The sequence below is a fragment of the Capra hircus genome, chromosome 6, assembly GCF_001704415.2.
Source record: "Capra hircus breed San Clemente chromosome 6, ASM170441v1, whole genome shotgun sequence".
Lineage (NCBI taxonomy): Eukaryota > Metazoa > Chordata > Mammalia > Artiodactyla > Bovidae > Capra > Capra hircus.
In genome coordinates, this window is record NC_030813.1 from 71390982 (window position 1) to 71418798 (window position 27817).

General features: G+C 39.5%; 1 protein-coding gene across 1 annotated transcript; it reads left to right on the forward strand.

Annotated features, from left to right (window-relative positions):
- TMEM165 (transmembrane protein 165) lies at nt 1-26995 on the forward strand. The gene is made up of 6 exons (XM_018049465.1): nt 1-450; nt 10580-10805; nt 20665-20840; nt 21384-21566; nt 25293-25398; nt 26172-26995. The coding sequence occupies exons 1-6, from the start codon at nt 244-246 to the stop codon at nt 26246-26248; spliced, it is 975 nt and encodes a 324-aa protein (XP_017904954.1). The 5' UTR covers nt 1-243; the 3' UTR covers nt 26249-26995.

Sequence of the window (27817 nt, forward strand, 5' to 3'; positions counted from 1 at the left end):
GCCGCACTGAGACAGTTGGCAGAGTCGTGTGGTCAGGGCCGGGGGAGGACCAGTCGCCGGCGGTAGACGCCGGCCCGCCCTGTCTCACGTCCTCCGTTGGTTACTTCCCGCATGCTGCAGGCTCCTCCCTGAGCCGCGGCGGCGAGGCGTGGGGGGCGCGTCCAGGAACGGCTTGGGGTCGAAGCTTCCAGTCGCCCGCACTTCCTCCTGAGACGCCGGTCCGCGGCCGTCTCGGCGGGCGGGATGGCGGCGGCGGCCCGGGGTAGCGGCCGCGCATCTGCGCCCGGGCTGTTTCTGCTCCTGCTGGTTCCTCTGCTGTGGGCCCCGGCCGGGGTCCGGGCCGTACCCGACGAAGCCCTCAGCCACCGGAACAAGGAACCCCCGGCGCCTGCCCAGCAGCTGCAGCCGCAGCCCGCGGCTGTGCAGGGCCCCGAGCCGGCCCGGGTCGAGGTGAGCGGGACGGGCCCGGGAGGGCGAGGCTGCGGAGCCGGCGGCGCCGGGTACCAGGCTCGCCGCTGCCGGAGCGCCGCCCTCGACTCAGGCTGCCGGCGCGAGGAGGGGACCTCGGCCCCGGCTTCCCGGGGTGGAAGACCTGGGAGTGTGCCCTTCCCGGGTGGGCCCTGGCCTCGCCCGGCTCCTTATGGGGGAGGGGAGAGCAGAGCTGGGAGGCCACTGTAAACCTTTAGTTCGGGAGGATGCAGATGCTGCTGAGGAAGGGGGCGTCTTGTTGATCAGATGGATCCTAGAGAACTGGAAATACTCATCCCAAGTAGAAAAGTTTTAACGGAGGGCAGCTGGGAGCCTTTTCTTATTCTCTGAGAATAATAACATCTGCCATTTCATTGTTGAAGCAGCTATCCCGAACTGTTTACCAAATTCAGTTCTGCACAACTTGTGATTTTTGCCAAATATATGTGGATAAGGAAGGGTGACTGTTAAAAACGTGCTCCGGCTTGTAGTAAGTAACCCTGAGGAATGCAGAGGAATAGTCTGTCTTTGTATGCAAGCAGTGTGGGATGCCAAAGACTAAATTTTTAAGTGTACCAGAATCTTGCATTTTGGCCCTCACTAAGTAGATGTTAACATCTTAATTTATGTTAATAGAATCACTTAGTGATCAGTGTTCAAAATCTCAGCAGCGTTTTTTATATTTAATCCCACTCTGGGTCCTGAGCTTTCTCCTCGTTTCCAGTTTGGATTTCTGAACTCAGATCCTCTGTAGTCTTTTCTAGTAGAGGACATGGGCACTCAACCATCACATTTCCACCCCAGGCTACCTCCAGCCTGTCCTCACCTAACTAATCTTCCTACCATTGAATTGCATTTTCCTTCTCAGAAATCGTCAGTGAGTTGCCTGGCTTACTGATTTCAGTCCAGCCTCTTCAGCAGGATATTCAGGTTTCTTGGTAATCTGACTGCAGTCAACCCCTCCAGGCTTTTTAGCCCCACTCCCAGTCATACCACTACTCACATCCAAGGCCTGCCATGTGCTCTGTTGCTTTCCAACAAAGACCTATAAATAAAAGGGGATTAATGAGCTTGAAGCCCACTGATCAGAACCTTTCCCACTTTTCAAGAAGCAGCCGGTTATCTCCTCTCTGAAGACTTCCCTGAAATTTCCTGACTTAGATGATTTCTCTCTCCTGCCTGTGACTCCTGGATCCAGCTGACCCAGCTTGCCATGTCCACTTCCAAAATTGAACTGAAATGCTGATTCATGAAATTCATTCTTAATGTTCATCTTTTAGCCTTCTGTCATTTCACTCTTTATCAGAAGTTTATTTTAAAGCAATAAGTATTTTGGGTTATGTAATTTTCCAGGTCTTACATTAAAGTTTTGGTCATATAGTGATTTTTGAGATACAAATAGTGGTAGGTATGCCGGTTGATACCCTTTTAGACAGCTGGGAGAAGTATAGCTGTGTAAAAAAAAAAAAAAGGCAAGAGTGTCCAGTGACCGTATTTAAGTGTCCGAAGAATCCTGTCTTTAAAACTGGGGGTGTGGAGGGAAGGGACAGGCACAATATAATTTTTGTTTTTCTATTTTGATACATTCATGGTGGTTCTTCTTAGACACTAGGAACTTTTTCTGTATTTTAGTAGAATCTAATTATTTTGTTTTTAATTGTATTTTCATGTAACTTTTTGTTTTGGCTCAAGTGTTGGCTTTTTTTTTCCTCTTGTATTACAGTATGTTGGAAGAGGTTTTTTTTTCCCCACATATTTGCTAAACTATGTAATGTCAATATCATTTGCTTTTTTTTGTCCACTTGGTAGAAGTAAGATATCATCAGAGTTAAGTTTAATAGCCATGTAGGCAAGGATTCAGCATCACCAAATATCAAAAAGTTTCAACTGTTTTGCTTTGCAGCTACATGCAACAGATCTTTTAAAAGTGTAGGATACATCAATATATGTTTTCATGCCACTATGTTAGTTTCCTCTTTTGAAAATGGAGAGGGAAAAAAAAATCTCCTTTATTAGGGAGCTTTCAAATGTAAGATGTATTGTAAAAATGTAGTTGTATTTTATAGGGTGCTTTGAAGCAAGATTACTGAACTTCTAATAGGATTTTCTACATTGGATTTTTTTTTCTCTCTCCATAATCAGGTGAAAAAAAGTTGAGGGAGTTTACTCTGAACTTATAAATAAACCGCATTTCACAAACCCATGAAAAAAGCCCTGTTGATCACTAGGATCCTTTCATTTATGCAGTTCACCTCTAGTGACATACTCAATTTTTTCTTAATTTCTTTCCTGTCGCGAGTATGAACTCCAAGAGGCATTAAGTCCCTTTAGGTCAGGGAGTTCAGATAGATTTAATAGAGGTAATTTGTAATTTGCTGTGTATTCTGGAAGACTAAAGAGGGACTGCTCTGGTTGCAAAGCACTGTTGATAAATCCACAGAAGCCTACCACTTGACCCAGAACAAATTCTCTATACTGTATTTCTACTTTACTATTTCTTGGCATTTCTTTTATGTAGTATCTTTTAACACAAAGGCCTTTCACACAATATTTTAAACTTTTGTCTGTTTTCATTAAGTTTCAGTCCTGCTCCATCCAATCCAAACTCCCAGTTCTAACGTCTTTACACCTAAGACTGAAGCTATCAGGCATGAAGACCCTTGTCTTACTCATTGTTGCTTCAGAATGAAGTGATCTGATGTTACTGCATTTATTTGTTGGTGTTCTACTATCAGAGCAGTTAATTTTAAAAAAAATCAATGAAACAATACATTTCAAATGTCAAAATTTATAAACACATTGCAAAACCATAACATTTATATAAGCAAACATAAACATTCATTAAGATAAAAATGTAATTGTTAAATATATTATTCTGATATGAATTAACAGTAAATTCATAAAAAATACTTAAAAAGCTAAGCCATTCACAAAAAGACGATCATGAGTATTTATAATAAAATGTAATTTTATTTATTTTAAGGTCATCTTTCAAAACCAAGCTTATCAATGGTGTCGCGGTTTAAGTTATACATGTATTTTTACACACATTTTTTCAACTTTGGAAAGGTTTTTCTGGCTTGATACAATAAAGCAATGGCAAGGAGACAGTTATAAGCCAGTTTTAAGCGCTTTCCTCTAACTCCTTTATCTTCAAATAATCTCACTTCTTGTGTGGTAACTTGTTGAGGGACTTTTGTTTTTATTTTTGCAGGGACATCAATCTTTTTCTTGGTAGCAGGCTGTAGATTTTGTTTAAAAGAAAGCATCTTCATCTTCTCTAGTTTCATTATGTGTAGATGGAGATTCTGATGCAGCTATCTGTATGAATTTTAATACATATGTGTTCATTTGAACTCTGGAACTAGAAATTATTTTTTTCATTGTTAATTGTTATTTTCTTCCTTTTCTTGAAGATAAAGGGAAGAATCTTTAGATATTTAGAATATTTTTATTCTAAAGAATAAAAGGTTATTCTCTAAATGAAGGTGCTTTTTCACAGTTTTTCAATTTCAAACTAATTTTAGCTTTAAGTAAAGAAGAGTTTTCTTAAGTTTTTTGTCTTTAGTTTTTAATTATAGGTTATTGACCCTACTCTTAGGATGTAAATAATTTGGATTTTAGATCCAAATCTGCAAGAATGGTATTTGTACTGAGGAGAAGAGTGTATTTCATTACTTTGACGCTGTGTAACTGACCAGTGGAATGCCAAAATTGGAGTTATAGTCACTGCCTCTGACCTTCCTGTACTAATCTAAATGTTCGCTTCTATGCTAGTACTTTCTGCCTTCCTTCTGTAATGGGCAAACTATCACCCTTTCCATACCTCCTCTCTCCCTGTGCCCGTACTCCTGACCTCTAGTACTTTACTTCCTCAGTATCTTTATTCTCTCCTTTTCTTTGGGTCCTTTTTATCTGCTTACACATTCCCACAGGTTTCTCCTGTTTGGAAGGGGGGAGGGGAAAGGCAGTTGTTTTAACTGCTTGCTTGTATTAGTTTCTTTTCTTCAGCTTTATAAATGAAATTTCTAACTAGAGAGTTAGCGGCTTTTTCACCTTGCTTTAGTCTTCTGTTATCTGGCGTCATCCCATGTCTTTATACTGAAAGTTCATTTTTGAAGGATACCTGTAACCTAATTAATTGCTAAATCCAGGGCTCTTTTTCAGTTCTTCTTTAACACTGTTAACTCTCTGTTTTTAAGAGTCCTACTCTTACCTCGGTTTGCGTGAACTTGAGGAAGTTATTTAACCCTATTGGTTCTCAGTTTCTTCTTTTATGTTAAATTGGGATAACAGCTTTAAGGTTTTGAGTGTCAAATAAAACTGTGTATGAAAATCCATGGCATTTAGTTAGTAGCTCAGTGAAATGATGATTGCCCCTAACTTGACCATCTGTGGTGTTCTTCTGCCTGCCTCTCTAAATATCCAAGACAATTTTCTCTTTGTTTCCCTCCTCCACTCCCTTCCCTAAATATAGACATTGTCTGAAGCTCATTTTTTTTCAGTGTAATTTCTGCCTTTTCCCATAGAAATCTAGTCTTGCAAAGCTCTAGCTGATAAATTCAGGTTGCCAGCAACCGAATACATACTTTGAGACTATGCTGGCCTAAACTCAGGTGTTTCATTTCTGAAATCTCTTGGATTTCCAAACCTCTTGGAAATCTTTATTTGAAATGCTTTTTATCCTCAAGTCGAACATGTGTGAAACCAGGCCCCTTATTTTTATTCCTCTTTCCCATATACCTTAGAGGAATATGGATAGTATCTTTGATTCTTTGCCTTTTAAAAATTTCATAATTTTTCTTTCTCATCATGTACAGGATTTTTTCCTTTATTTTGTCTTCAACATGAGTCTTGTGCAGTAGACCTCCTAATTAATTGGTTCAGTGGCTGGTATTCTTTACTTTCTGTCCTGATCTATTAGTCACGGTGCCTTAATTACGTTTGTGTCTTCTACTCAAAAACTTTAAAAGGCTTCTCCCTTGCCTCTTAGTTGGTCCATAAACATACAGGCGTTTCAGTGTGGGCCCAGTTTATCTTTCTTATCTTACTCCAGTCATTCACCTGATGGTTTACTCCCTGTTCTCAGAATAAAGCCTGTTTTCTTTCAAATTGTCAGTCCAGGGAAGGAGGTCGATGTACCTCATGAATTTTCAAGTTATCTGCTCCATGAGTGACTAGCACACATCCTGCTGAGACTTTCCAGGAGCTTTATGAAATGAACCTCAGAATTGATTCCTCGGTATTGGTAAAAGATTGGCCCGTAGAGTTTGATTCCTCCACACTTCTGGGTAGTGTAGTGAATAAGGGTGTGCAGAACAGTTATTTTCTGGTTGGATCTGCCTGAAGCCAGTTACAGCTTGCAGAATTGATCATCCATGGCTGGGGTAAGAGATTGGGTCAAGTGATTTTTGAAGTGGGGCATAATAGGTGTCTTTAATCATGAGCATGGTGAAAAATCCAAAAGGTAAAAGTGTGTCTCCTCTTGTATTCTAGCTCAGGGGTCAGCAAACTAGTTTACCACTGATTGCGTCTTATTGTAAGTAAAGTTTTATTAGAATAGAGCTAGGCCATTCACTGGAGAAGGAAATGGCAACCCACTCCAGTGTTCTTGCCTGGAGAAGCCCAGGGATGGGGGAGCCTGGTGGGAGGCCATCTATAGGGTCGCACAGAGTCGGACACGACTGAAGTGACTTAGCAGGAGCAGCAGCAGCTGGCCATTCATTTAAGTATTACCTATGGCTGATCTCAGACCATAGCACCAATTGGGTAATTACCAGAGAAACTTTATGGCCCAAGAGGTTAAATATTTGGCCCCTTAAGAGAAAGTTTGCCCACACCTGTTCTAGTCATCCTGGTTCCTTCCCTGGCCACTGTTACTGTTTCCTGAGATTTCTTGAGCATTAGCAACTGTGTGTATACTTTATAAACCTGCCTGACTCTCCACCCCATAACATAATACAGTGACCACATACGTAGGACATACTTTTTTCAACTTAAAAATGTCTTAGTGATTTTTTTCTTACTAGTGTATATAAAACATTCTTACTTTCAGCCCATAATATTCCAGTAAATGCAGCTACCATTTATTAATCAGTTCCCTGTGTATGGGCATTTAATTATTTTGTCTCTTTTAACTATTTCAAATGATAACAGTATGTTTATACTTGTTTCTAATACAAAAAGTTTAACTCCCTGAGTGTTCCTGTCTCAAACTATTTCCGTTATGTACTTGCCATGACTCATTGCCCACAGCATGCCTTCAGTTTGAGGAGAGTGGGATCCTTAGGGGCTGGAGTTGTTGGGGTAGGCATTGCTCAACAGGTTCCACAGAAGTTGGATCTTGAGGAATCTAGATAAATAGGAGGATAATAGGATGGTAGGAAGGGAAGTAGGACTGCATGATAGAAAGTTTGTGGTTACCAAAAGCTCGTACTCTTGAACTGCACTGTTCAGTACTACAGCTATGAGCCGTGTGACTGTTCTTAACCACCTGAAAAGATGTGGCAGGTCCGAATTGAGAGGTGCATGAGATGTGTGCAGTGAGTAGATACACACTAGCATTGGAAGATTTGTTGAGGAAAAAAAGAGGGTTAAATATCTCATTAATTGAAAAATATTCCTAGAGTAGTATTTTGGGTCTATTGGGTCAAATAAAATAATATTAAAAATAATTTTATCTGTTTTTATTGTTTAATATCTGGCTAACCACTGGACTGCTAAGAAATTCTCTAGAAATTAAAAAATTACATTATGTGCCTTGCATTATTTACTGTTGGACAGTGTTGCTCTGGCTCATCCTTCACTAGGAAATGTAAGATTCATTTTGGGAATTAGTATGTGATTACATGGGACATATTGTATAGTTACCAGAATTAAGTATTTGTATTTTATGTTCTAGGCTTAAGGTCATGAGGAAATTAGTTTTGGGATGATTTAACTGGTCATTTGTGATGTGCTGGAATAACTAACTGTAACTGTTTACTGTGTATTAGGCACCATTCTCAGGGCTTTACGTGTAGTAATTCATTTAATCCTAACACCAACCTTATCAATCTATGATAGATACCCCTCATCATAGAGACGTAACTTGAGTCACAGGGAGGTAAACTTACTGGCCCAAGGTCATACAGTAACCAGTAATGTCTTGGCTACGAACGCTGACAGTCTGACTCCAGAACCCATGTATTAACCATTACATTCTGCCCCTCTGGAGATGAACTAGGAAAAGAAGCTGGTCCCTGCACATAGTAATTACTTGGGTAATTGACAACAAATGAATGAATAGTAATTGATCATTTTCTGCATTTATCAACCTTTTAAGTTTTTAAATCCTCTGTCTTCATAGTGGGCTTCCCAGGTGGCCCAGTGGTAAGAATTCGCCTGCCAATGCAGGAGCTGCCCAAGATGCAGATTCCATTTCTGGGTCGGGAAGATCCCCTGGAGGAGGAAATGACAGCGACTCCGTATTCTTGTTTGGAAGATTCCACGGATAGGGGAGCCTGGTGGGTTACAGTCCATGGGGTCACAAATGGACACAATTGAGTGTACACACACACACACACACACACACACACACATATCTTCATAATACCCTGATACGTTTTTTTTTAATTCTTAATCACACCATGGTTGGTGGCTGTTTAACACTAATTTGGGCTATCCAGGATCAGCTCAATATATAACAAAAACTATAAGTTGATTTTTTTTTATGCTCTGTAAATAGAAAGATTTTAAGAATATATAGTTTTGGTTTTGCTGTTGTTGAGTCACTGAGTTGTTTCTGATTCTTTGTGACCCCATTTACTGCAGCATGCCAAGCTTCCTTGTCCTTTACTATCTCCCTGAGTTTGCTCACACACGAGTTTGCTCGTGTCCATTGAATTGATGATGCCACCCAACCATCTTATCCTCTGTTGTCCCCTTCTCCTCCTGCTTTCAATCTTTCCCAGCATCAGGGTCTTTTCCAGTGAGTTGGCTCTTCGCATCAGGTGGCCAAAGTATTGGTAGCTTCAGCTTAAGCTTCTAATGAATATTCTTTTAGGATTGACTGGTTTGATCTCCTTGCTTTCCAAGGGACTCTTGAGAGTCTTCTCCAACACCACAGTTCACAAGCATCAGCTTTTGTTTTGCTTTGTGCTTACAAGGCAAGATTTATTTTATCCTCATAATTTCATAGAGGAATGGAGAGGCTATGTGGCCTCTGTTTTATAGCTGGGAAATAAGAAACTATGAAAATATGTGTTTTGATCACTATTGTGTTTGTTTTTAAAAGTAAACATTTTCTGTTTGAAATTGGTTGTAAATGGTATATATATATTCCTAAAATATTTTCTTGGATTTCAGGTCCTAAATATTTTGCAACAAGATTTTTTCATACAAAAAGTATTTCCAAGAGGAAAATACTGCATTAGTGAAAACTGAATGAAAATGCATATTTTTTTTATCATGTTTAATGCTCTTAGGGTATTTAAATAGAAAGGAAACTCATTTTCAAAAGAAAACCAGCATAGTTGGAATTAAAATGATGATGGAGAGAAAGCTAGAATAAATGGTACTTGGTTAATCACGAGCTGGCCTTCCAAGGCTGCCCTTTCAATTTAGCCCTAATGCCAAATATTTTCTGAATTGTTAAATTTCCCAAATCTTTACCTTAGAGGTCTAGTCTGAGTAATGCTTTAATAAAGTTTTCTGATCCTTATCGTGGACTTTGGGAGTCAAGTTTATGTCATATGGGCTTCCCAGGTAGCTCAGGGGTAAAGAATCAGCCTGTCAATGTAGGAGACGCTAGTGTCATCCCTGGGTCGGGAAGGCCCCCTGGAGGAGGAAATGGCAACCCACTCCCGATATTCTTGCCTGAAAAATTCTATGGACTGAGGAGCGTGGCAGGCTACAATCCATGGGGTCACAGAGAGTTGGACACAACTGAGAATGCACGCAGGCTAGCAGTGCGTTTCAACCTCTGGAAACCCTCATGAGGTAGAACTCTCTTCTCTGTGCTCAGCTATATATAACCTGCCACCTGTAACTTTACTTCTACCTCTTGGGCCCACAGAGACTTTCATATAGACTTTCTCAGTTATTGGAACATTAGGTACCCAGTCCATATGTGATTGTTTTAGAGCCTGAGTTAGCAAACCTTTTTTTTTGGTCATGGGCCAGGTAATAAATATTTTAGGTTTGGCCACATATTTGTAGGCTCCCTTAAGGTCTCTGTTGCCTAATGTTCCTTTCCTACTTCTCTCCAACCCTCTCCCTTCCTCCTTCCCTTTTTCTTTTTTTTGCAATCCCATAAAAAACGGAAAAGTCATTTTCAGCTGGATCTGCTCTTACCAGTAGCTTGCCAGCCCCTGGTTTTAGAGTCTCTTCTGTCTGAGGTTACCTTCAGAGGGCGGTGGTGCCTTAGAATGTGGTGCCTCAGAGCCAGTACAGAACTTTGAGGAAGGACTGTGAGGCACAGAAGATGAACTTGTCATTAACTCTTTAAAGTGCTTGGTGCTTTTTTGGAACTTTGTCACATTTGCAACTCAAAATGGCCTTAACAGCAACAAAAACTCAGCTTATCTTCTGTGTTAGGCCACGTTACAGCCTAGGGTATTGGTGTAGGACCATCCATATATCCAGTGATATTAGATCTCAGCTTAGCTACTAGAGCCAGCTCTTCCTTTAGCCTACTGAGCTTTCAGATCCTGCTTTGTTCTTTTAAGTGTTCATGAAATTTCTGTCAGCTTCCTGTTACTTGAAAGTTTGATAAGGATACCTTGGGTCTTACACCTAAATTATGAACAAAGATTTGAATGAGGCATAGCTAAGAACTCAGTTCACATGCATTTAGAAAATAGGATAATCTTAATGTGTGGCTAGAGCTGGTCTCTGCTCTTTTTCTAAATTGTTTTGTAGACTTGTGCTTGGATTTCCATTTTAACAACCATCAATCAGAGGTTGCTGTCATCATTGAGGCAGTGGTTAGACAGTAAATAAGTCTAATGACTACAATAGAAAAACAATTTCAATTCACCTACAAGTTAAATAATTTAAAATAATGCTATTATTATTTTTATTTTTATTATTTTTAATAATAAAACAGCTAATATGTATTTTCTAATTTCAGAAAGGATTTACACCAGCTGCTCCAGTTCATACCAATAAAGAAGATCCAGCTACCCAGACTAATTTGGGATTTATCCATGCATTTGTGGCTGCCATATCAGTTATCATTGTATCTGAACTGGGTGATAAGACGTTTTTTATAGCAGCCATCATGGCAATGCGCTATAACCGTTTGACAGTATTGGCTGGTGCAATGCTTGCCTTGGGCCTAATGACGTGTTTATCAGGTGAGTGCTTTTTCCTCTTGATGAGTTCACTGCATTTAAGAGAAAGCATGATCGCCCTGAGGGGCCCCCTTAGTGGCTGAGCACACATGCGCACGACAGCGTTGAGTCACTGGATCGTTCACACAGTTATGTTGGAATTTGGTTTGTGCTCCAGAACTTAGGAAACAGAAAATGTTTATAGTACAAAAATTCCTAAAAACCATATTGCACTTTTAAAATTAAATTTTTAGCTATTCACAATCAAGATACATGCCCCTCATTTTTTTTTTAAGATTCTTTTCCCATTTAGTCCATTATAGAGCATTAAGTAGAGTTTCCTGTGCTATGCAGCAGGTTACTGTTAGTTACCTATTTTATATATAGTAGTGTGTATATGTCAGTCCCATTTTCCCAGTTTATCTCTTGCCACCCAGCCTCCCCCTGCCCTTATTCCCTGGTAACCATAAGCTTGTTTTCCGTATCCATGACTCTTTCTGTTTTGTAAATAAGTTCATTTGTATCCCTACCCTTTTTTAATTTTTTTAGATTCCACGTGTAATCTGTGGGCTTCCCTGGTAGCACAGATGGCACAGAATCTGCCTGCAATGCAGGAGACCTGAGTTCGATCCCTGGGTCAGGAAGATCCCATGGAGAAGGGAGTCGCAACCCACTCTAGGCAAGAAACTTAGAGAACTCCCATGGATAGACCATGGGTTGCAAAGAGTCAGACACGGCTGGCTGACTTTCACTCACTCACTATAAGCAGTGTCATATAGTATTTGTCTTTCTGTGTCTTACTGGCTTTACTCAGTATGACAAGCTCTGGTTCTATCCATATTGCTGCAAATAGCATTATTTTGTTCTTTTTTTTCTTTTTTACTGCTGAGTAACATTCTGTTGTATATATGTGCACATCTTCTTGATCTGCTTCTCTGTTGGTAGACATTTAGATTGCTTCCACGTCCTGGCTGTCGTGGGCTGCAGTTGCCATTTGGGTGCATGTATCTTTTTGAGTTATGGTTTTCTCTGGGTATATGCCCACCTGGGTCATACAGTAGTTCTGTTTTTAGTTTTTCAAGGAAACTCCACATAATTCTCCATAGTGGCTGTACCAGTTGATATTCCCACCAACAGTGTAGGAGGGTTCCCTTTTCTTCACACCTTCTCCATAATTTACAGACTTTTTGATGATGGCTGTTCTGACCGGTGTGAGGTAATGCCTCACTGTACTTTTGATTTGCATTTTGCTAATAATTAGTGATGATGAGCATCTTTTCATGTGCTTTTTGGCCATTTGTATATCTTTAGAGAAATGTGTATTTAGGTCTTCCATTTTTTGATTCGGTTATTTAGTTTTTTAATAATGAGCTGCTGGAGCTGTTTGTATATTTTGGAGATTAATCCCTTGTCAGTTGTTTTGTTTACAAATATTTCCTCCCATTCCAAGGATTGTCTTTTTCTTTTGTTTATGGTTTCCTTTTGCTGTGCTAAAGCTTTTAATTAGATACCATTTGTTTATTTTTGTTTTTATTTTAATTACTATAGGAAGTGAATCAAAAAAGATCTTGCTGAGATTTATGTCAAAGAATCTTCTGCCTTCGTTTTCCTCTAAGAGTTTTATAGTACCCGGTCTTATATTTAGGTCTTTTAATCCACTTTGAGTTCATTTTTGTGTCTAGTGTTTAGGGAGTATTCTGATTTCATTCTTTTACATGTAGCTGTCCAGTGTTCCCAGCACCACTTACTGAAGATACATACTCCTCATTTATTCACTAATGCTAATATCCAAATGGAAAAAATAGTAAAATTATATATTTGATTCAAAGTACTCATTATAACATGTTTAAAATGACAGATTTTAGCAAGCACATGTAATATGAATTTAAATATTATGTAATAAATGTTAAAACACTTAAAAGACAAACATTTTAAAAAAACAACTGTAACAATTTTACCCACTATACCAAACATTAGATCTTTGAAACTCCTTGAACTTAAGATGAAAAGTGAGAGGGCTTAAGTAGTTTTTCAAAATGATTTTAGAGATATGCAAGGAAGAGGTTTGAAGACCACCGATACAGCTTGTTCCTTTAAATAGTCCAGGTGAAAGGAGCTGTCAGTACCTTGATCCTTGCTTTCACTATGGATATTTTTGCTTTCTTTTCTTCTTGTTAAGTCCAGATAAGTTTATTTATATCTGATATCTAAGAAATAGGACTCAAGCCACCACAGAGAAATGCGTGTTTCCTGTTGGTGGATATTTGGAAGTCAGATAATGAGGAATCATGTTCAGTGTATTGTGTACTATTAAGCTATTCTTACCCATTATCAGTAAAGGAATGAAACATTCTTAGAGTCCCAGTTTGTATTACTATTTGAGTTACTATTATATAGGCTTCAGTTTTTCAAAAAAAAAAAATTAAGACCAAGAGAATGTAAACCTTACACTAAATAACTGAACATATTTTAGTCTCTGATTCAGAAGCTACCTTGAGCCATGTAGTTGGGTGGAAAAGAACAAGTTTCCCCCTTAGCATCAAACTTGGATTAAAGTTTAATTCTGCCGTGTTTTAACCTAATGACAAGTTACCTAACCTCTTGGGGCTTCAATTCCCCCTCTGTTAACTGGAGATAGTATATAACTGCCTCATGGGGTTGTGGTTTGTATTAAAACAAGCTCTTATATTTCAAGTACTCATTCACCCTTCTCTTTCAGCATGCAGCAGATTTCTCCTGAAACACAGTATGGGACAGGTTCTATTACTGGCTGCTTAGATGCTTGTTAAAGTCTGTCTTTTTAAACATAATGAGTATTTTATTGAATTTAAAAATTTACTACTTTTCACATTTGGGTATTAGCATTATTCATATTTCACAATGAAAACAACTTTCTCTTCAAAAGCAAATTCTGATTCTAGGAAATAGGATAAGTGGGACAGGTTGTAAATGGTGAAGTCACTTGTTTGGAATGAGTTTGAGTAATACCAGAGAATTTTATTTTTGAAACTTCCATCTTTAAGGACCACTGGAAGACTGTCCTCTCTCTGCCCATTCCCTGCTCGGAACCTGGCTCCATACATTCTCCCTGCTCTGCTTGGGTTTAGCTTGGGTTTAGCTCCTGTCCCTTAGCTCTGAGCAGGGCTGATCTCTTCTGTCCTGACTGTTGGCCTGTCTCCCTCTGACTGCTGGCACTGATAGCTCCTCACGTGGACTATTTGAAGGAACAGGCTGTATCAGTGGTCTTCAAGCCTCTTCCCTGTATATCTCTAAAATCATTAAAAGACTATGTGCCCCCTCTCACTTTTCATCTTAAATTCAAGAAGTTTCAAAGATGTAATTTTGGGTATGTTGAACGTTAAATTGTTATAGTTGGTTTTTTTTTTAAATCTTATCAGTGTTTTAACATTTATTATACAGTATTTAAATACATATTGCATTTGCAAACTGATGAAAAAAGAAATTCCAAAACGAAAGAAGTCCCTTATGTCATGCATGTTTAGCAGTCTTTCAGGGCAGGTTAAACCCTGCTGCGCTGCTCAGATCTGTTTGCCACTCTGTTTTCTCATCAGCCTTGTCCATACTGAACTGATGCACCCTAGACGGTTGAGTTCAGTGCTGGCGAATTTCAGCAGTCTGTAAGTGTGGGGATATTGCTTTCCTTTGTGAAATTTCCAGTTTGACAGTTTTTTTTTCTTGTTAGCATTCCAGATTTGCTCCTAAACTGGCTTGCCTTTGCATCCTGAGCCCTTTCTCTGCGTTCTATTTAGGGGCCTGGAGCTGCTTTTGGAGGGTGCAAGTGGCAGGAAAGGCATGGAATCTGACAGCTTGAACCTGGGGCTGAATCCAGCCTCTACTGCCTGCTCATTATGCAAACAGGAGCAGTCACGTGGCTGCTGTCTGCTGAGCGCCATCTGTGTGCATGACACTTCAGGGCCTCTTTAGGGCAAGCCCTCTCCTGGTACAGATGGACAGAGAGAGGGACATATCATCCGTCCATGGCTCACAGGCAGTGGAGCTGGGATTCAGAGGCAGCTGTGTCTGACTCTGAATCCAAGGGTTTCCAATGGCTTTCTTCAGGATGAGAGGTTCTGCAGGGAGAGGGGGATGAAGCCTGGAGGCTACGCAGTCGGGTGAGCTATGGGCCCCCAGTCTTTCCTTTGAGAAAAATTTTACTGTCATCTGCTTGATAATTGAGACTTTGTTGGGAAAAGGTTTGAAGCTAAAAAGTGATTGGAAAATAATTACATTTTTACTCCACTGTCTAAGTTATTTAAGCCCCTGGAGAATCTTTGCTGTAAACTCAGGATAATATTAGCACCATCCTTAAAGAATAGTAAGATTAGATGAAATAAAACAAGCAAGCCATCTTGTTAGTTCTACACCAGTTAGCTCTCTTCCTCCTTATCATAAAAGGGCTTTGCATCTAGGTATGGCCCAGCTGTGCCCAGGACACAACTGTTGAACCATTTATTTCGATATTTTCACATTATTTGCAATGCATGCTTAGTTGCTCAGTCGTGTCCAACTCCGTGACCCTTTGGATTTGGACTGTTGCCCACCAGTCTCCTCTGTCATTGGGATTCTCCAGGCAAGAATACTGGAGTGGGTTGCCATTTCGGTTCTCCAGGGGATCCTCTCCAGCCAGGGTTCGAACCCAAGTCTCCTGTATCTCCTGCATTGGAGGCCGATTCTTTACCCGCTGAGCCATTCAGGGAAGCCCTTAATTACAATTAATTCAATAGATACTTGTTTAGAACCAACTGCTTGCCTAGAAATGTGTTGGGTCTGTGACCAGGGATGCCTGGTGGAAGTGGGATGGGCAATACAGCGGTTCTGAGAGTGTCTCCTCCTACATCCCACCGTGAAGAGAGCTTGATGTCTGAACAGCCTCCATCTGGCATTCCTGTCTTTAGCTTTTTTCAAAATTTCTCACTAAAATTCAGACCCATCAAGAGAGGCAGTTTCTCTGTTTTTGTGAGTTTGTTCCTTGGGAGGAGCGACCATAGAAAACTCAAGGCAGATCTGGATGAGGGCCTCGAAGGGACGAGCTGGGAGATAGAGCAGCTGTGGGCTTGCTGGTGGCACTAGCGGTAAAGAACCTGCCTGCCAATGCGGGAGACCTGGGTTTGATCCCTGGGTCAGGAAGATCCTCTGGAGAAGGAGATGACAGCCCACTCCAGTATTCTTGCCTGGAGAATCCCATGGACAGCGGAGCCTGGCAGGCTACAGTCCATGGGGTCTCAGAGAGTCGGGCACAACTGAGCAACTAAACAAGAGGCAGCTGTAAGGTTGCCATTGATTTTCTTCTGACTTGGCCAAAGTGGGCCTGTGCCAGTTGTCCCAGGTCTTGGGTCTACTTGCCCTTTTCTTTTAAAATACACCCAATGGTGGACTCTGCTGTGCTGTGCTGCCATTGCAGGAAATGTGGGTTCGATCCCTGGTGAGTGAAGTTCCATATGCTGAGATGTGGCCAAAAATAAGATACACCCAGTGGAATCTAAATACCATTGGGAGTTTGATCCTTAGCTTTACCAACACCATCATTCCTTTAATATTAAATAAACATTTGGAAATTTACATTGTTCTTTTCTCTCCTTTAATTCTTATTTTCATTTACTTTCCTCACAGAATTTTATCCCTATGATAAATTTTTTGCTTGAAAGTCTTCTGTGGATCACATTGTCATATTTATCTGTAGCAAAAACGCCTTTAAATTGGATTATAGAACATAGTGAAAATTTCCTTTATTAAGTCTATAAATGTTAAATTTTTTTATCAGTTGAATTATAGTTACTAGGACAGAGTTGATCATAATAAAATATATCACAAATTTAAGTAAACATTTTTTAAAAGTTGGAAATGCATCTTGTAATGAGATGATAGAACTGTACTTTTAAAATTATCCATTTTTTATACTTATCGCTAGAATGAAGCTAGGTTTAAAGTCAATTCTGATCTTTAAAAAGAAACATAGATATAAGGGCTGAGATATTTTATTCACAAAAGCAGACAGGAAGGAATTTTGTTATAGCCTTGTCACTCAGTTCATTGAACTCTTGGGTTATATGCTAAAAATCACATATTAGTCTGTCACCAAGTGATTTCAAGTGATTTACCAACTGACAACTTAATAAGGCCTTCTGTCAATTTTGTTAAAAGCATTTGGATACCATCACGTATAGCAAAAAAATTTTTCTAAAATTAATCAAATGACTGTACTTATACATATTAGTCTTTTATTTAGAGGTCCTTTGTTTAACTGGATATATTTAGAAGGAAGTAATTGAGAAAATTGAAATATTTTTGATTTCAGTGTACTTTTATCAATAAGGGATTTTAAAGTTGTGTCATATTACATGTTTAATGGGGCCTTGGAGCCACAGATTTAGCTCATTCAGTTTATGAAAAATGTCTGTCACACTGCTATGACAATTGGTCCATAGTAAACCATCTAAATCAGGTTTATTTTGTATCAGCAAACATTTACTTGGTTTTTTAACTTAATAAACATGATATATGTCCATGGCAACTGTCTGTTTAGAATTCTGATTCTAAAATGACTGGCTGGCGAGACTGGGCCTGGAAGCCCAGCTAGGCTTGAGCTGCATGGGAAAGTAAGCCACTGAGATTTAGTATCTTTGTGATGCTCTCTTTGTTATAGCAAGACTCTGCCTTAGGGAAGAGCATGCCCCTGGTTTGGGGATGAAAGAAGCACAATTTCTAAGTAAAACTTATTGAAGCCAAAAGACTCTCTTTCTCATCCACGGCCATTGTTTGCAGTGCCTGTCACGCTCTTATTTCAGTGCCACGGCATCAGAAACTTGTGTAAGACAGGGAGGACCGAAGCCCCATCTCTGGTTTATGATGTCTTGACTAGGTGTATCAGTATTTCAGACCCTCTCTTTGGTGCCCTATGATACCTTTTTATGCTGTGAGAAAGGCACTGTAGGAAGCTGCGTGAAAGTCATCTTGGTTAGAGGGGCAGAGGGCAGCTGTGAAGGGATGTGGGCATGGAGGACCCGCATGTGCGAATGTGCCTGTGGAAGTTGAACTTAGGGAAATAGATCTCATAAACTTCATCTTCCACAAACTGGAAACTCTTTGTGTTTCAAAGCCTTCAGTAATCAGCTTTCCTAATTACAGAGTTCAGTTTTCATTTTAATGAGCCCCTCTTACCACATTCATGGGCATTCTCATCTTTTTATTCTCTTGGTTTCTAAGACATCCCCTGCTTCTAGTTACATTCTTATCTCTGAAAAAGAAGGTACCGTAAATATTGACATTCCGCCTAGTTTTTAACCCTTGGCCCGTTTATTCCCCCACAACTAATATTCTTGTGCCACATGTTTTCAGTTTAATTACTTGTAAGTCAGTGATTTTTGACTTGATGCAAATCACTTGCTTAAAGAGAAATAACCTCTCATTGTTCACAGAACCAAAGTACTCAAGTGTCTGAGGAAAGGCTTCCAAAGAAAGAGGAAATAGAGGGACAGTAACCAGGGGAAGAAGAACAGTGTTAGAGTGCCAGATAGTTTTTTGCTCTCTATGGAGATGTCAAGGCAGAAATCATGGGACTGTGTCAGTAAGTAGTTCTTTTAGATTATCTGAAGATAAAAGGAAAACTAAATTGAGGAGATTTAAAAGATCTGCTGCATTTCTTTCTAAAATTTTAAAAACCATTTATGGAAAATATTTTAAATTTACAAAGTTGCAAAAATAAGATCGTCAGATACCTATATACCTTTTATCCAGATTCACCTGTTAACATTTTTACCACATTTTCTTTAGCATTTGTGACCTCTCTCTTTATATCTCTATGTATCTCTAGGTGTACAATATGCACATTTTATATATCTGTAGAGAAAGTATATATGCACAGTATACATCTTTATAGACATAGGTTGATACGTTAATCTTATCATCCATATTTTAATTTTGTCAGTTGATCTGATAATAGTCTCTGTCCTCCTGTAGAGGATCTAGTCTAGGTCAGATAATGCATTTAGTTCTCTTTAGCTTTTAATCTGAAATGTTTCTATAGGCCTTTCTTATGTATAATACTTTTTCGAAGCTACATCCCCCTCCCCCTTTAATGGGCAGCTCCTCATATTGTGTTTGTGTGGTTTTTGCCTCGTGACTGGGTTGGGGTTATGCATTCTTGACTAGAACCCCGCAGAGCTGACGGGTGCCCCTCTGAAGAGAGTCACACCTGGAAGCACGAGGCGCCCACTTGTCCCTCACTGATGGTCTCCCAGTAAAGGCTACACTGTCTTTATCCTCCCTCACAGTTAATTTGTAATCTTTTGGGAGACATTTTAAGACAGTACAGATAACCCTACTCCCCATTGTTTAGCATCAGTTGATGGCTCTTACATGATCTGAACTCTGCCTCGATGCTTGCAAAATAATGGCTAATTCCAAAACCCCATCCACATTTACCAGTGAGCCCTGATATGCTATTCCAAGAAAGAACTCTCCCCACTCACATTGGTTTGTCTGTTTATTATTAATGTAAACTGATGAACTCCTTTTTTTCAGTGGTTTATAGTTAATTACTTAACTATATTGTTCCTTAAATTACCCAAGATAGGGCAGCTGGGAACCCCTCCAGGCCGATGACTCCTGTGTCCTTGTGACATGCTTTTTTTTGTTTTTGTTCTTCCTTTTTTTCTAATATAACAAGATAGTGCAGGTTCATCTTATACCTGCTTTGCCCGGTCCTGGAATTAGCAATTTCTCTGAAGAGCCTTTTAGTGGGAAACACATTAGAAACCAAGAGCTGAGTGCAAAGTTCGAACATTCATTGTTACTGAGACATTTGGGCCTTCTCAGTGGACAGAACTAGAAAATATGTCTGTATTATGTGTGTGTGTGTGGGGGGGCACATATATACACATATGTGTATAACATATATTGATATGCACAGAAGCATAGACTTACATTTCTAAACATGATTTTAAAGTCTTTTTCATTTTGTAATATAATGATTCAGGGAATGGTTCACCTATGCAGTTATATATCCGATTAGGCAGTTTTATAAGTGTTGTGCCCATTTTAGAAAAAGAGCTGGTAAAATGAAGAGTAATTGTATTTATTATATATATGGAAATGCCCTCTGGCCCTGCCATAGTTTTTAATTACTAACTTTATATTATCAATGTGAATGTGTTTCACAGTTAGGGTTTGGATTCTTGATATAGTTCCAGGTGTAGATTTTTGTGTAACTTAGAGTTATCCCTCTATACTTTAATGAGAGGAAAGAATAATACTGAGGAAGTTTGAGTCTGTTATGTATATATGTGTGTGTATATGTATATATGTATGGAATTATTTTCCTTCATAAAGTATTTTTATTTTAAATAGTTGCAAAGAAGCATAGTTTGAACATGCCACATAAGAATCTTGTCATGATTCTTCACGATAGAGGTTTGTAACTTAGATCTGTGATGAAGAAATATCATGTAGGACAGTTGTATATAGCTTCCAGGTTATAAGATCATGAGATGTGTAGAGTACATCAAAGTTACTCTCCTAACTAAAGAACTGTGCCCTGCATGACCTGTGGCAAGCCAGCCTCTGGCGGAAGGTGTCTGAAGAGATGATTATCTTCAGATCTCCCGAGAGTCTGTGTGGAACCTCTGCCACCTTCAGCTGCACCACTGATTTCTTGCTAAACTGTGATAGATAGGTCATTGGTTAGACGTAAGGGCTCAATATTATTGGAGAGAAAGAAGTAGAATTTAAGGTTCTTACCTGTTAGCTTCTAATGTGGACCATTTTCCCTTTAAAACGGGTAAATGATGACTTCTGAAGTTAGCTGTTTCTTTGGTTGGTGTATAATCTGCTAATTAATCAGACACATCATTGCATTTTCTTGCAGTTTTGTTTGGTTATGCCACCACTGTCATCCCCAGGGTGTATACATACTATGTTTCAACTGCATTATTTGCCATTTTTGGCATTAGAATGCTTCGGGAAGGCTTAAAGATGAGTCCAGATGAAGGTCAAGAGGAACTAGAAGAAGTTCAAGCAGAATTAAAGAAAAAAGATGAAGAAGTAAGTCAGAGTGCGGTTAAAAAGGCACTCAACTATTAAGAGTAAACACGATATAGAATTTTTTCAGTGGTCATCCATATCTGTGAGATGTGTGGGCTACACAGAAATAGCTTATTTTGTTTGGTTTCCATTCTTACATCTGGCTGTGATAGGACTGGGTTAGTGGAAATCTGGTAGAGAAGGGCCTCAGGGATAAATATTGAACACCTGTAATCAGGTTTCTTAATTAGATGGATTATAAGCTCCTGAAAAATAGGAACTTGTTTATAATTTTCCCTGTTTCTTTCCACAGCATCTAGGGTAACAAGTGATCAATAAATGTTTTATTTATTTTGTTGGGAAGAATTGGAAAAATTGAGAATATTGCATTTGTTGCCATATGAGACCAGTGGTTCACAAAATAAGTTGGGATCAACATAACTTTAGCTTCTGAGAGCATATTCCCATAGACTTTAAACACTCTTTAAAAGAAAGATTAAGCATTTTGGGCTATACTGGCTTGGTTTCTGGGGTTACTGTCTTTTTTTTTTTTTTTTAATTTAGTTTCAACGAACCAAACTCTTAAATGGACCAGGAGATGTTGAAACTGGTACAAGCACAACAATACCTCAGAAAAAGTGGCTGCATTTTATTTCACCCATCTTTGTTCAGGCTCTTACATTAACATTCTTAGCAGAATGGGGTGATCGCTCTCAACTGACTACAATTGTTTTGGCAGCTAGAGAGGTAAGTGGTACTTGGAGACAATTGCTTCTGTATTAAAACTATCATTACTTTGCTCCAGAGGTCACTGGACAGAGTCAAGGTGGGTCAAGGGATGACTTCATATGCTTGACAATATGTTTTAGGTCTAATAACAATGCTAACCTTTAAAACTGACCTTTCCCCAGTTTCTACAATCAGTCAGATTACTCTCTTCTGATTCCTCTTTGAGTTTTGCCAAAATGACAGTGTGGCTGTTGTTTTGGCTTAGTTTTTTTTTTTTTTTTTTCTTTTTCTTTTCTCAGAACCTTCCTTTATATATTTGTTGAAAACATAAACTGGTATATAATTATTAAAGGCCAGTTTGGCAAATACCTAAAGCATTAAAAGTAGATATCTCTGGTTTCTTCCATTCCTTGTGCTAAAAAAATTATTTGAGTGTTGCAAAGGTTACTTAGAAAATTTAAGTCTTAGCCCTAGGCTACTCAGTCCTAAGATACTAAGGCAGAGGAGATCTCAGATCATCTTGTCCTAGCCTTTTCTTTATAGATCAATTCCTGAGGCCCAGAGAGACTGGGTGGTTTGTCACTAGGACAGAAGCTAGTTGTTGGTAGCAAGGTCAAGGACTAGAGCCAAGACTGTCTGCCTTCTAGGCGTTTCTCCTGTATCTTGTTCAGAGTTGTCAGGTGCCACTCTGTAAAAGATACCTTTTTAAAGAAAATGTTAAATCCTTATTTATTTTGAAGGGAATAGTAAAGTTTACATGAGGGTCTGTTGTTCACACGGATTAAGATCTGCTGAGGAAACAGTTGTGGGACAGAAATGCTGCTACTTTTCAGCTCTTGTTGATCTTAACTAATGCTATTTCTTATTTTATATCTATTAAATCACATTGTTTTTAGTCAGATGAAAAGATTTTAGATAGTAAGCTTGATTTGAATTTGTTTTTAACTCCTAGGAGGTATCTACCATAAAAGAATGAGTTGCGTAGGCTGCAGTTCAGAATATAAAACAAGAATTGAAGGCCAGGGCTAAAATAGTTAAAGCTGGACAGTTTTGTCAAAGCAGCCTCAAAAATGTTGTATTTTTGGGGGAAAAAAGGGAACTCAATTTTTTGAGTCCTATGTTTAAAAATAAACTTTCTTTTTAAATGTCATTTTAATCGCTTTGCCCTATGTTTGTCTTGATTTATAGCCTTTTTTACTGGCATTCAGATTGCCAGAACTGGGACTTGAAAGTAAGTGATCATTTCATGGTGGTGGTGGTGGTTCTGCCATGTGAGATGTCATGATGGCGGAATCGTTGCTTTTTTCCTAATACTGTCACCTAAATGGCCCAGAGTAACTTGGGACAGGCTCAACATTCCCTGGGTTCCTGTGGCCCACTGCTTGCCTGCCAGCAGTGCAGTGAATGCTTCCTGGGGTCGAGTCTCTTGCCACGTGAGCACATGACTGCAGCATCTGCTTCCTGGGTGGTTTGGGGCTGAAACTAGACAATGCATGTGGGGTCCCAGACACAGGGGGCACTGGGTGTTAGCCACCTTCTACACTCAGCACCACAGGGACAGGTAATGAGCTCTTCAGGGGCACAGATGTACTTGTCTGTTTTTGTTACTTTAATATTCTTAATTTGGGGGGGCAACGTTTTTGTATAATCCATGCTGTAGTCTGATTCACTCCATTTTAGTCTAAACTTCATTTCTGTTTCCAGTAGAATTCAGCATTCCCACTTTGAATTTCACAGAATCCTCTAGTGCCCTTTGAGATGTTGATAGGTACTAAACAACAACAAAGAAAAAGGTTGAGGAAAAAGGTTCCAATGTCCAGTAAATTTGGCAAATACTATAACGTGGTTTTTCATTTTGAAGATGGAATATACAAAATAACAAAGACTGAAAAATCCTGTATTAAAGGAACCATTTAATTTTATTTAATCCAGTGATTTTTCAGGTGTCATTTTTAAATAGAATGAAACCATCTTCTGTTAGTTTTACAGGGTGTGATGCACAGAATTTGTGGAATGCGGTCCCACTTTTCTGTTCCGCATGAACACATTTCCAGTTGTCTCCATTTCCCCAGTTGGCACACACACTGCCCACCCCAGCAAATGGGCCTGCTTCCTACTTCACGGAGGAAAGCAGAAGTCGTTTCTTCATTGCCACCCGTCACAGTGGTAGTCCTCTCCCGCCTGTTCGGGTCTCAGCCCTCTATGCTCCACTTAAAGCTTAGAATCTCTGCCTTCCTTCCAGCCCAGTCTTGTTAGCATTTTAGCATGCACGAGTGTTTCTCATCTAAAAAAGTTCTACCCCTTCCTTAATTCTGCTTCTCTTCCAAATATAAAGCTTCTTCGTGCCCTACTTCCCTCAGCCTCGGAGAGCTTGGCTGTGATGGGAACAGGAGTTGGCTCTACTTCCTTGCTTGCCAAACACACTGGACTCAGTTTCTGACTCAGCGGTGCTTTAAGCTCACTGCGGCCACGGATGGGTCCTGCTGTGGTGTTCTTGGGAGGCTACTTGCTTGGTCACCTGCTTAGTCTCCCTTGGGCTCCTCTCTGCTGTCATCCTTCAGTGTTGCCTTCCTCATGACCGTATCGTCAACACCTTCCGCCCTGCTCTCCTGGGATTATTACTTTCAGTCCCATCGCTGCTTCTCCAGCGACCCCAGCTGACTCTTGAACTTCTCTACGTTTAACGTCTGTCGGCATCCACACCCCCTTCTCCATTTTCCTTTATTCCTCTGCCTGTTTTACTCACCTTGGTATCACTACAATTCATCTAGAGAATTATGGGTGAGGAACTTGAGTGTCAAGTCTGATTTTTTTCATACCTGTCATTTGTCATTAAGATGTATCAGTCATGTTTCAGTTTCTCTCAGAATCTATCTGCTTTTTTCTGCCTGGGCTCCATGCCAGTCCAGGCCAGCATTCTCTTCCCAGGGCTACTGGAGGAATTTCTCAGTTGATCACTTGGTTTTGTCTTCTTTCCCTCCAGTTCACTGTAGACTTAACTTTTAAAACACAACCTGTCATGTCACTCCCCAGTTAGAAACCAGTCAGTGTCTTAAAAAGTCTAAACTCGAGGCTTCATGACACACCCCCTCCTACCATGATGGACTCCTTGCTTGTGACTGACTGGTTCTCTCTAGAAACACACAGGTGTTTCATGGCTGTCTCCTGCTGCTGGCCTGCTGCCAAGTCAGGTGATCCAGCTTGTCTTTCAGTGCTGTCTTTTCTGGGAAACTCTCACTGGTCTCCCAGTCTGAGTGCCTCCAGTCTGCCTTGGTGGCAATTGTCTACTGAATGATGCTGTGTCCTGGTGCTTTAGCTCAGCAGAGGCTGAGAGGCACGGTCTCTTCTTAGGAAGCACCATCAGACAACACTGTAAAGGCTGGCCTAGTTTCTTAGAGAGTATCAAATACTGCCTGAGGGAAGAGGTGTCCAGGCTGTCTCCTTAGCACTCACTTGAGTGAAATATTGCCTGTGAGATAGGGTTAGCAACTGCTGAGAGACTGCATTAGTTTTTTTTGATCTTGCACATTGAGTTTATTTTCCTTTTATCTCTAGTCCTAGGTATAATTGGAACATATTCCTTCAAGCAGCCATTACCCATTTTATAAATTACACACCTGAATTTGTAGAACTTTTTCCTGCTTTGGTGTTGTTGCTGACCTCTTTTCATGGCTGGAAAGTAGTCATCTTTCTCAGGTGGCAGTTTCCACCTTGGTTTTAGATTAACGGTGCCCTTGTTTCCAGGATCCCTATGGTGTAGCAGTGGGCGGAACAGTGGGACACTGCCTCTGCACTGGACTGGCCGTCATTGGAGGAAGAATGATAGCACAGAAAATCTCCGTCAGAACTGGTAAGTCTTTTATTTTTATTTTAATTAGAAAATACCATTTAACTTTTAGCATCACTGAGGTTAGAAAAAGAATGTGTGTCTTCAAAAGTAAACTATGTCTTTGTTACGATAATCAGAAGTCCAGCGTATCGGTTCTGCTATTGCAAACATGGGCTGTTTTTCACATGTGTAGATGTTAGTAAAATATAAAGTCACGTCAAAGCATTACTGGATTCATAGTAGGTTTTTGTCAAGTTATGTGGACACTTGAGAAATTTTAAGCTTTGAAACATATACGGAATTGGAAATCATAGGTGGAGATTATATTTACTGATTCAGCTGAAAATTTCCTATGTACCTGATCTTAAAAATGAAATAGAAATAGTCCCTTTGCTTGTTCAGAAGTTGCTGAAAATTTTTATAATTTTTTTTAGTTGGAGTAAAATTGCTTTGCAATATTGTTTCTGCTGTACAAAAGTGAATCAGCTATATGTATATATATCCCCTCCCTTTTGAGCCTTTCTACTCCTTCAACCCCCATAACTGGCTTTTAAGATGAGTTATAGTTCTGTTGTTGCCTATCAGCATTGTCTGAATTTAATGTAATTGTTTTTAAAACAGTGCTGGAAAATAAGTTGATTCTTACCTGTTTAGTGTTGGGCACGTTAAGTATTTTACTGTGGAAATGAGGTTGAAGTGTTTCTAATTTTTTTTTAATGTGAGTTTATTAGAAGAAGAGGCAATTATCATGACTTAGAGGAATTTGCCTTTAACTTTTTTCTGTTCTCTTACAGTGACAATCATAGGAGGCATTGTATTTTTGGCGTTTGCATTTTCTGCACTATTTATAAGTCCCGATTCTGGTTTTTAATGTGCTATTGTTCATTTGTATTTAGTTTAAGATAGGTAACTTTATGTACATAGTGTATATTATAACTAAAAGTGATGGAAAATACTGTATTTTGTAGCATTGATTTGTGAGTTTGACCCACTTAATGGAAGTATTATGTCCAAAAGAAATAATCACTGATTCTATTTGCAAAATGGAGTTTTAAAAGAAACCTGATACTTGTGTGAGTTTTTCCTTTTCTCCAGCATAATTATGTTACTATAAAGTCCATTTTTATTTTATTGGCTTTTCCTTTTTGGCTGGGGGTGAGGTGGGCGTAGTATTATATAGAGAACCATTGTTCAGGGGAGTCTGCCACTTGATTTTTTTTCAGCACTGACTGATCCCTTTGTAAAGAATATAAATTTTCTCCTGGATAACCGGGTGTTTTAAGATGTTTACCTTAAAATTCTTCCTGGAGGAAAGAATGAATTAATTTCTGTCTTTTAAAACATTTTCCTGAGCCAGTAAGCAGTAGTTTAATCAGAAGTCTTTTCAAAATTTGTCTTTTAAGAGCAAGAGAAAGGTATTGCTGTTATTAACATGACAACTGTTTGCCAGGTCCTTTCTTCCTCTTTCTTAATTGGGTAGAAGACCCAATACAGTAACAGTCAATATTTGACCATGTGGAATTACCAAATTAAGAGAATACTGTGAGTGTATTCATATTTTTTCTATATTGAATAAACAATGTAACATACAACATAAATAAAAGTGGTATGACCAGTGCTTGTTTTTCCTTGTGTGTTACGCTAGCTCCTAATTTCCTAATTTATCAAAGTCATATTGGTATTTATAGACCAGTTTCTGAAGTTGACTGTTTTAAACCACTATCTTAGCCTTCACAATCCTAAAGGAAATCAACCCTGAATAGTCACTGGAAGGACTGATGCTGAAGCTCCAATAGTTTGGCCACCTGATACAAAGAGCTGACTCATTGGAAAAGACCCTGATGCAAAGATTGCGGGCAGAGGAGAAGGGGGCATCAGGATGAGATGGCTGGATAGCATCACCAACCCAATGGATATGAGTTTGAACAAACTCCGGGAGATGATGAAGGACAGGGAAGCCTGGCGTCGCCAAGAGTCAGACATGACTTAGCGACTGAATAAGCCTTCACAAAGTTCTGTGAGGTAGTAGGTACTAAATGTTAAGTTTTTTTAAAAGGTTAACTCTTGGTACAGCAGGGGGTCAAATTGGACAGTTTAGTTCTAGAGACCACAATCACTGATTATGGTGAAGGCTGCCTCATCATAGCAATTTCAGTAATCACTGTCATTTAAGTTGTAACTTGGCGTACCAAATGTTCCATCCAAGCAGCATACCTGCCTTCTCCCAGCCTGATGTGCTCTATTACCACGTGCGGTAACACTGCTACCAGAAGCTGCTACAGACCTGAAGAACAGTTCTATAGAAACCTCCACGTGTTCCTTGTGTGAAGTATATATAATAGGAGACCCAGAGCAAGTCAGGTTTACTGAGCTACTTACAAAGTGCACAGTGTATGGTCATTGGTAACTTGAAGAGACTGTGAAATAACCCAGTTAATCA

Coding starts and splice junctions, on each gene's coding strand:
- TMEM165 (XM_018049465.1), top strand. CDS start 244: ATGGCGGCGGCGGCCCGGGGTAGCGGCCGCGCATCTGCGCCCGGGCTG. Junction 10,806..20,664: donor CCTAATGACGTGTTTATCAG/GTGAGTGCTTTT, acceptor ATTTTCTTGCAG/TTTTGTTTGGTTATGCCACC. Junction 25,399..26,171: donor GAAAATCTCCGTCAGAACTG/GTAAGTCTTTTA, acceptor GTTCTCTTACAG/TGACAATCATAGGAGGCATT.